The sequence below is a fragment of the Oncorhynchus gorbuscha genome, unplaced genomic scaffold (genome assembly GCF_021184085.1).
Source record: "Oncorhynchus gorbuscha isolate QuinsamMale2020 ecotype Even-year unplaced genomic scaffold, OgorEven_v1.0 Un_scaffold_2624, whole genome shotgun sequence".
Classification (NCBI taxonomy): domain Eukaryota; kingdom Metazoa; phylum Chordata; class Actinopteri; order Salmoniformes; family Salmonidae; genus Oncorhynchus; species Oncorhynchus gorbuscha.
This window is the reverse complement of record NW_025747082.1, coordinates 10,001-20,000: the sequence shown is the minus strand read 5'-3', so window position 1 is coordinate 20,000 and position 10,000 is coordinate 10,001. Positions and strand designations below refer to the sequence as shown.

The 10,000-nt window shown below is 49.2% G+C and overlaps 1 protein-coding gene across 1 annotated transcript in view; it reads left to right on the top strand.

Annotated features, from left to right (window-relative positions):
* LOC124026130 (rho guanine nucleotide exchange factor 39-like) overlaps nt 1-7,680 on the top strand; it is a 57,062-nt gene extending 49,382 nt beyond the window's left edge. Inside the window, exons 7-8 of the mRNA XM_046339297.1 lie at nt 1,166-1,294; nt 7,535-7,680. Coding sequence (XP_046195253.1) covers nt 1,166-1,294; nt 7,535-7,680 — 275 coding nt within the window. The remainder of the gene's footprint in view (nt 1-1,165; nt 1,295-7,534) is intronic.
* The last annotated feature ends 2,320 nt before the right edge of the window (nt 7,681-10,000 follow it).

The following is a 10,000-nucleotide window of genomic DNA, read 5'->3' as shown; positions in this document are numbered from 1 at the left end:
CGTTGTAATTGTTAAGGAATGGGGAGTTTTTCCTGATAAACAAAATAAACTGTATAGAGCTAAGCACTGTCAAAACCTTAAATGAAAACCTCCTAACCTTGTTCAGTCTGCTTTCCACCAGACACTGGGAGATGAATTCACCTTTCAGCAAGACAATAACCTGGTTCAGTCTGCTTTCCACCAGACACTGGGAGATGAATTCACCTTTCAGCAAGACAATAACCTGGTTCATTCTGCTTTCCACCAGACACTGGGAGATGAATTCACCTTTCAGCAGGACAATAACCTGGTTCAGTCTGCTTTCCACCAGACACTGGGAGATGAATTCACCTTTCAGCAGGACAATAACCTGGTTCAGTCTGCTTTCCACCAGACACTGGGAGATGAATTCACCTTTTAGCAGGACAATAACCTGGTTCAGTCTGCTTTCCACCAGACACTGGGAGATGAATTCACCTTTCATCAGGACAATAACCTGGTTCAGTCTGCTTTCCACCAGACACTGGGAGATGAATTCACCTTTCATCAGGACAATAACCTGGTTCAGTCTGCTTTCCACCAGACACTGGGAGATGAAGTCACCTTTCAGCAGGACTGTCACAATAACCTTAAACACAAGGCCAAATCTACACTGGAGTAGAAGACAGTGAATGTCCCTGAGTGGCCGAGTTACAGTTTTAACTTAACTCGACTTCAAAATCTATGGTAAAACCTGAAAATGGTTGTCTAGCAATGATCCACAACCGATTTGACAGAGCTTGAAGAATAATAAAATGATAATAATTATAGGCAATCCAGGTGTGACTGAATCCAGGTGTGACTGAATCCAGGTGTGACTGAATCCAGGTGTGATTTACCCAGAAAAAGACACAGCTGTAATCTTTGCCAAAGTTACTTCTACAAAGTATTGAGGAGTGTGAATGCTTGTGTAAATTAGATTTCTGTATTTCATTTGCAACACAATTTTTTTTTTCTTTGTCTTCCTGGGGTATTGTGTGTAGATGGGTGGCACTACTATCTATATTGAATTCAGGCTGTAACACAACACAATGTGGAATGGGTCCAGGGGTAGGAATACTTCCTGAAGGCCCTGTAGCTACTTCCGGGGTGTTTCAGTAATCCATTCTGGCAGCTAACCCTCATCTGTCTACCCATGATGCTTTAGGGTCGGTGAAGCTGATCTCTGAGGTATCCCAGCGTATCCAGGACAACGCCCGCAGCCACGACAACCACCTGCAGCTGCGGCGGGTGCAGAGACTGCTGAAGGGGAGAAAGACCAAGGTGGAAGCTCCAGGTTGGTTCTGATTACATTCCTTTCTCTCTTACTCTTGTTCTCTCTACCCCTCTCACTGTCTACCCCTCTCACTGTCTACCCCTCTCACTGTCTACCCCTCTCACTGTCTGCCCCTCTCACTGTCTACCCCTCTCACTGTCTGCCCCTCTCACTGTCTGCCCCTCTCACTGTCTGCCCCTCTCACTCTCTGCCCCTCTCACTCTCTGCCCCTCTCACTCTCTGCCCCTCTCACTCTCTGCCCCTCTCACTCTCTGCCCCTCTCACTCTCTGCCCCTCTCACTCTCTGCCCCTCTCACTCTCTCTTTCAATTCAATTCAAAGTGCTTTTTTTGTGACTTTACTTTCATTAATCTGATGACTGTTATTTATTTAATCAAGTAAATATGTTTAGTTGTTTTACCCTTTTTAAAATGAATCATATAACAATGACAACATTAGGATTTGGGGCACCACGGAAGAGGTTATAACTTTTCCGTGGGGAACCACCATCTCCAGAATTAAACTCTAGAAGATATATCTATTTCCTCGAAAAACAGTCATCTGATTTAATTGTTACCTCATATCTTCATTCTGACCAGTCGTAACCTTGGATCTGCAGAAACCCCCAGCCTTATGATTCAGTACTACACACATTGGTTTACTTATTTACCAGCTAACTAAATAATAACACTGAATAAACATACACCCTTTACATGGGACAGAGGCCCCTAGTGGATTGACAAAATATGTCGGCTTGTGCACATCAACATGGAGAGAATTATCGTTGATACATTTCAGAACTATTCTCACATGAATCGTATAGTTTTCACGCGAACCGCCGGCCGTTTTTGGAGTAAGAAATAATGACTGTATTTACGTGCGAACGCCTTTGTTCGGCGTTGATCTGTCGGAACCAGCCTTCCCATTACAACCTGTAATTTAAATGGATTTTTATTATTGATTTCATCTAATGGACATACACAAAATAGTCCAAATTGGTGAAGTGAAAGTGAAAAATTTACATTAAATATAAAATTTAATTATTTAAATTAATAATTAAATTAAAATAAATTGTTTCAGAAAATGAAAAGAAATTCTAACCGGAAAAGTGGTACAGATGTGTTCATCCCCTTTGAAGCCCCTAAATAAGATCTGGTGCAACCAATTACCTTCAGAAGTCACCAAATTAGTTAGACTGCAAACAGGTGGACTTGATTTAAGTGTCACGTGATCTCAGAGTATATATATACCTGTTCTGAATGGCCCCAGAGTCTACAACACCACTAATCAAGGGGCACCACCAAGCAAGCGTCACCATGAAGAGCGCAAACCCAACACCTTTCATCACCCCGAGAACACCATCCCCACAGTGAAGCATGGTGGTGGCAGCATCATGCTGTGGGGATGTTTCTCTACCTCTCTACTTCTCTACCTCTCTCCTCTCTCTCTACTTCTCTACCCGTCTCCTCTCTCTCTCTACTTCTTTACCTCTCTCCTCTCTCTCTACTTCTTTACCTCTCTCCTCTCTCTCTACTTCTTTACCTCTCTCCTCTCTCTCTACCTCTCTCCTCTCTCTCTCTCTACTTCTCTACCTCTCTTCTCTCTCTCTACTTCTCTACCTCTCTTCTCTCTCTCTACTTCTCTACCTCTCTTCTCTCTCTCTACTTCTCTACCTCCTCTCTCTCTACTTCTCTACCTCATCTCTCTCTACTTCTCTACCTCATCTCTCTCTACTTCTCTACCTCTCTCCTCTCTCTCTCTCTACTTCTCTACCTCTCTCCTCTCTCTCTCTCTCTACTTCTCTCCTCTTTCCTCTCTCTCTCTCTACTTCTCTACCTCTCTCCTCTCTCTCTCTCTACTTCTCTACCTCTCTCCTCTCTCTCTCTCTACTTCTCTACCTCTCTCCTCTCTCTACTTCTCTACCTCTCTCCTCTCTCTCTCTCTACTTCTCTACCTCTCTCCTCTCTCCTCTCTACTTCTCTACCTCTCTCCCTCTCTACTTCTCTACCTCTCTCCTCTCTCTCTACTTCTCTACCTCCTCTCTCTCTCTCTACTTCTCTACCTCTCTCCTCTCTCTCTCTACTTCTCTACCTCTCTCCTCTCTCCTCTCTCTACTTCTCTACCTCTCTCCTCTCTCTACTTCTCTACCTCTCTCCTCTCTCTACTTCTCTACCTCTCTCCTCTCTCTCTCTCTACTTCTCTACCTCTCTCCTCTCTCTACTTCTCTACCTCTCTCCTCTCTCTCTCTACTTCTCTACCTCTCTCCTCTCTACTTCTCTACCTCTCTCCTCTCTCTACTTCTCTACCTCTCTCCTCTCTCTACTTCTCTACCTCTCTCCTCTCTCTACTTCTCTACCTCTCTCTCTCTACTTCTCTACCTCTCTCCTCTCTCTACTTCTCTACCTCTCTCTCTACTCTCTACCTCTCTACCTCTCTCTCTCTCTCTCCTCTCTCTACTTCTCTACCTCTCTCCTCTCTCCTCTCTCTACTTCTCTACCTCTCTCCTCTCTCCTCTCTCTACTTCTCTACCTCTCTCCTCTCTCTACTTCTCTACCTCTCTCCTCTCTCTCTCTCTACTTCTCTACCTCTCTCCTCTCTCTCTCTACTTCTCTACCTCTCTCCTCTCTCTCTCTCTACTTCTCTACCTCTCTACTTCTCTACCTCTCTCCTCTCTCTCTCTCTACTTCTCTACCTCTCTCCTCTCTCTACTTCTCTACTTCTCTACTTCTCTACCTCTCTCCTCTCTCTACTTCTCTACCTCTCTCCTCTCTCTACCTCTCTACCTCTCTCCTCTCTCTCTCTCTACCTCTCTCCTCTCTCTCTCTCTACTTCTCTACCTCTCTCCTCTCTCCTCTCTCTACCTCTCTACCTCTCTCCTCTCTCTACTTCTCTACCTCTCTCCTCTCTACTTCTCTACCTCTCTCCTCTCTCTCTCTCTAACTCTCTCCTCTCTCTCTCTCTACTTCTCTACCTCTCTCCTCTCTCCTCTCTCTACCTCTCTACCTCTCTCTCTCTCTACTTCTCTACCTCTCTCCTCTCTCTCTCTCTACTTCTCTACCTCTCTCCTCTCTCTACTTCTCTACCTCTCTCCTCTCTCCTCTCTACTTCTCTACCTCTCTCCTCTCTACTTCTCTACCTCTCTCCTCTCTCCTCTCTCTACCTCTCTACCTCTCTCCTCTCTCTACTTCTCTACCTCTCTCCTCTCTACTTCTTTACCTCTCTCCCTCTCTCTACTTCTCTACCTCTCTCTCTCTCTCTCTCTACTTCTTTACCTCTCTCCTCTCTCTCTCTCTCTACTTCTCTACCTCTCTCCTCTCTCTCTCTCTACTTCTCTAACTCTCTCCTCTCTCTCTCCTCCTCTCTCCTCTTTTCCTCCGTCCTATCTTCTCCTCCTCTCCTCCCGAGGGAGTGGTCCACATGTAGAAGGAACAACAGAGAGACGTAGTCTTCGTGCCTCCCTCACCCTGCGTGTCTCCCCACGGACCAATTACAGACTCATCTAGTGGACCGGCACATGAAAAGGAAGCTGTGTGTATATGAACACACACACACACACACACACACAAACGTGTATGTGTCTATGGACACTGCTATGTCTTTTATGTGTGTGTGTGTGTGTGTACTTGGCACAAAAGGTGTTAGGGAGGCTGCCATAAGCATGGCTGTGAATAGCTAGTGAGCAGCAGGTCTCTGTTCGTGTGGAGGAGATTTTTCATCTTCTCCGTGGTTCTCAGGCCCCTTTCAACTCTCTACTGAGCCTCTTTCCTGTCTTTCAGCCAATCAGGTCTGAATCCTTCCTAACTAACATCAAGACAAGCACCGGTCTGTCTCAGCCCCTCCCTCACAGTCCCGCCACCCCAGCCCTCAAAGCCTCTCCCTCAACCTCCAGCACTTCTACTGTGGCTAAAAGAAAGGCTAGCTGCTTCTCCAGTGATGTGTCCCAAATGACACCCTTTCTCCTACATAGTGTTTAACCAGAGGTGAGGAGGTAGCCAGGCAGAGAGGTGGAGCCCCTGGAACACATGGTGTAGCCCATCAGACGAGGAGGTAGCCAGGCAGAGAGATGGAGCCCCTGGAACACATGGAGTAGCCCATCAGACGAGGAGGTAGCCAGGCAGAGAGAGAGATGGAGCATCTGGAACACATGGAGTAGCCCATCAGAGGAGGTAGCCAGGCAGAGAGAGAGAGAGAGATGGAGCCCCTGGAACACATGGAGTAGCCCATCAGATGAGGAGGTAGCCAGGCAGAGAGATGGAGCCCATAGATAATATTGAGTAGCCCATCAGATGAGGAGGTAGCCAGGCAGAGAGAGAGAGAGAGAGATGGAGCCCCTGGAACACATGGAGTAGCCCATCAGACGAGGAGGTAGCCAGGCAGAGAGAGAGATCGAGCCCATAGATAATATTGAGTAGCCCATCAGACGAGGAGGTAGCCAGGCAGAGAGAGAGATGGAGCCCCTGGAACACATGGAGTAGCCCATCAGATGAGGAGGTAGCCAGGCAGAGAGAGATGGAGCCCATAGATAATATTGAGTAGCCCATCAGACGAGGTGGTAGCCAGGCAGAGAGAGAGAGAGAGATGGAGCCCATAGATAATATTGAGTAGCCCATCAGACGAGGAGGTAGCCAGGCAGAGAGATGGAGCCCCTGGAACACATGGTGTAGCCCATCAGATGAGGAGGTAGCCAGGCAGAGAGATGGAGCCCCTGGAACACATGGAGTAGCCCATCAGATGAGGAGGTAGCCAGGCAGAGAGAGAGAGAGAGATGGAGCCCCTGGAACACATGGAGTAGCCCATCAGATGAGGAGGTAGCCAGGCAGAGAGAGAGAGAGAGATGGAGCCCCTGGAACACATGGAGTAGCCCATCAGATGAGGAGGTAGCCAGGCAGAGAGAGAGAGAGAGATGGAGCCCCTGGAACACATGGAGTAGCCCATCAGATGAGGAGGTAGCCAGGCAGAGAGATGGAGCCCCTGGAACACATGGAGTAGCCCAGCAAAAGATAAAGAGGCTGATTGTGAGATAAGAATTAAGAAGAGAGGAATCAATAAGACATCGATACCACAGACAGTCTGGCTGGACGGAGTTATCCTGGGAGGTTGGGGGGGGGGGGGGGTGTCTGGAGGCAGACAGGGAGGGAGGGAGGCTGGAGGGAGGGAGGCAGACAGGGAGGGAGGCTTGGCAGGGAGGCTGGATCCCCTACCTAACCTGAAACAACCCAGGAACGATCCCCTACCTAACCTGAAACAACCCAGGAACGATCCCCTACCTAACCGGAAACAACCCAGGAACGATCCCCTACCTAACCTGAACCAACCCAGGAACGATCCCCTACCTGAACCAACCCAGGAACGATCCCCTACCTAACCTGAACAACCCAGGAACGATCCCCTACCTAACCTGAACAACCCAGGAACGATCCCATTCATCCGATCATACATGACAGTGCTGTAGGACAAAGTCCACTTCAAATTAATCTCTCCCCCCGTACCATGTGAGCCCAGTCCAGTGTCCCATCCCTTCCTCTCACCATGGTCACGGCAGGGGGTACCCTGGTCCTTTGTTGTTCAACCTTCTTCACCTGGGCCTTGCCACACACACACACACACGGGATCGTTCCTGTGTATATATATATACACACACACACACGGGATCATTCCTGTGTATATATATACACACACACACACGGGATCATTCCTGTGTACACACACACACACACACACACACACACACACACACACACACACACACACACACACACACACACACACACACACACACACACACACACACACACACACACACACACACACACACACACACACACACACACACAGGATCGTTCCTGTGTGTATATACACACACACACACACACACACACACACACACACACACACACACACACACACACACACACACACACACACACACACAAACAGGGCTATCCTCCCTGCACACACACACACAGGGCTCCTCTCCCCCTGGTGCCAGCCGACTGACCGACAGGTCTTTGTAGTAGAGAACAGGGAACTCTGACAGCGGAGGTTGAAAGGAGAGGACATGGAGAGGGGAGCTCACAGTTCCTGCTCTTTGAACCCACGGATGGCTGGGGGCTCAGAGGGCTGTTGATGGGTCTGTACTCTGTTCTGCACAGCCCAGGGCCCCGGCTGGGGGCTCAGAGGCCTGTTGATGGGTCTTTACAGACCAGGGACCCGGCTGGAGGCTCAGAGGCCTGTTGATGGGTCTGTACTCGGTTCTGCACAGCCCAGGGCCCCGGCTGGGGGCTCAGAGGCCTGTTGATGGGTCTTTACAGACCAGGGGCCCGGCTGGAGGCTCAGAGGCCTGTTGATGGGTCTGTACTCGGTTCTGCACAGCCCAGGGCCCCGGCTGGGGGCTCAGAGGGCTGTTGATGGGTCTGTACAGACCAGGGGCCCGGCTGGGGGCTCAGAGGGCTGTTGATGGGTCTGTACTCTGTACTGTACAGACCAGGGGCCCGGCTGGAGGCTCAGAGGCCTGTTGATGGGTCTGTACTCTGTACTGCACAGACCAGGGGCCCGGATGGCTGGAGGTGTGTGTGTGTGTGTGTGTGTGTGTGTGTGTGTGTGTGTGTGTGTGTGTGTGTGTGTGTGTGTGTGTGTGTGTGTGTGTGTGTGTGTGTGTGTGTGTGTGTGTGTGTGTGTGTGTGTGTAGGGAGGATAGCCCTGTTTGTAATGTGTGTGTGTCGGGGTCAATTCCATTTGAAATTGGAACTGGAAGTACACTGAAATTCACATTTTAAATCTCTTCAATAAGAACAATTTATGAATTGGAATTTGAAAATGGTTTACTCTCTGAATGGACTAGGATTTACATTGAGTTGACCCCTGACCCTGGTGTGCCCCAGCTACTTCAATCTAACAACACAGCATATCAACCCCTGCCTGCCTGCCTCCCTCTTTCATTTTCTCTGTGTAATCATGAGGTGTGGTGGTCTGAGTTGAACTTTTGTCCTCCTGTTTTCAAGTGAAGAGAGCCATTTGAATAGACATGAGACACCATCCAATTCAACCAGTCCCACCTCCTCACCTGACAGAAAAACATGTCTCCCTGTGTTCAACCAGTCCCACCTCCTCACCTGACAGAATAACATGTCGTCCTCGTGTTCAACCAGTCCCACCTCCTCACCTGACAGAATAACATGTCTCCCCGTGTTCAACCAGTCCCACCTCCTCACCTGACAGAATAACATGTCTCCCGGTGGTCAACCAGTCCCACCTCCTCACCTGACAGAATAACATGTCTCCCTGTGTTCAACCAGTCCCACCTCCTCACCTGACAGAATAACATGTTGTCTCCCTGTGTTCAACCAGTCCCACCTCCTCACCTGACAGAATAACATGTCTCACCGTGTTCAACCAGTCCCACCTCCTCACCTGACAGAAAAACATGTTGTCTCCCGGTGGTCAACCAGTCCCACCTCCTCACCTGACAGAATAACATGTTGTCTCCCTGTGTTCAACCAGTCCCACCTCCTCACCTGACAGAATAACATGTTGTCTCCCGGTGGTCAACCAGTCCCACCTCCTCACCTGACAGAATAACATGTTGTCTCCCGGTGGTCAACCAGTCCCACCTCCTCACCTGACAGAATAACATGTTGTCTCCCCGTGGTCAACCAGTCCCACCTCCTCACCTGACAGAATAACATGTTGTCTCCCCGTGTTCAACCAGTCCCACCTCCTCACCTGACAGAATAACATGTCGTCTCCCCGTGTTCAACCAGTCCCACCTCCTCACCTGACAGAATAACATGTCGTCTCCCCGTGGTCAACCAGTCCCACCTCCTCACCTGACAGAATAACATGTTGTCTCCCCGTGGTCAACCAGTCCCACCTCCTCACCTGACAGAATAACATGTTGTCTCCCTGTGTTCAACCAGTCCCACCTCCTCACCTGACAGAATAACATGTTGTCTCCCGGTGGTCAACCAGTCCCACCTCCTCACCTGACAGAATAACATGTTGTCTCCCGGTGGTCAACCAGTCCCACCTCCTCACCTGACAGAATAACATGTTGTCTCCCCGTGGTCAACCAGTCCCACCTCCTCACCTGACAGAATAACATGTTGTCTCCCGTGTTCAACCAGTCCCACCTCCTCACCTGACAGAATAACATGTCGTCTCCCCGTGTTCAACCAGTCCCACCTCCTCACCTGACAGAATAACATGTCGTCTCCCCGTGGTCAACCAGTCCCACCTCCTCACCTGACAGAATAACATGTCTCCCTGTGTTCAACCAGTCCCACCTCCTCACCTGACAGAATAACATGTTGTCTCCCCGTGGTCAACCAGTCCCACCTCCTCACCTGACAGAATAACATGTTGTCTCCCCGTGGTCAACCAGTCCCACCTCCTCACCTGACAGAATAACTAATCATTTTGTTTTCTCGTGATTTGGTTGGGTCTAATTGTGCTGCTGTCCTGGGGCTCTGTAGGGTGTGTTTGTGTTTGTGAACAGAGCCCCAGGACCAGCTTGCTTAGGGGACTCTTCTCCAGGTTCATCTCTCTGTAGGTGAGGGCTTTGTTATGGAAGGTTTGGGAATCGCTTCCTTTTAGCTGGTTATAGATTTTAACAGCTCTTTTCTGGATTTTGATAATTAGTGGGTATCGGCCTAATTCTGCTCTGCATGCATTATTTGGTGTTTTACGTTGTACACGGAGGATATTTTAGCAGAGTCTCAATTTGGTGTTT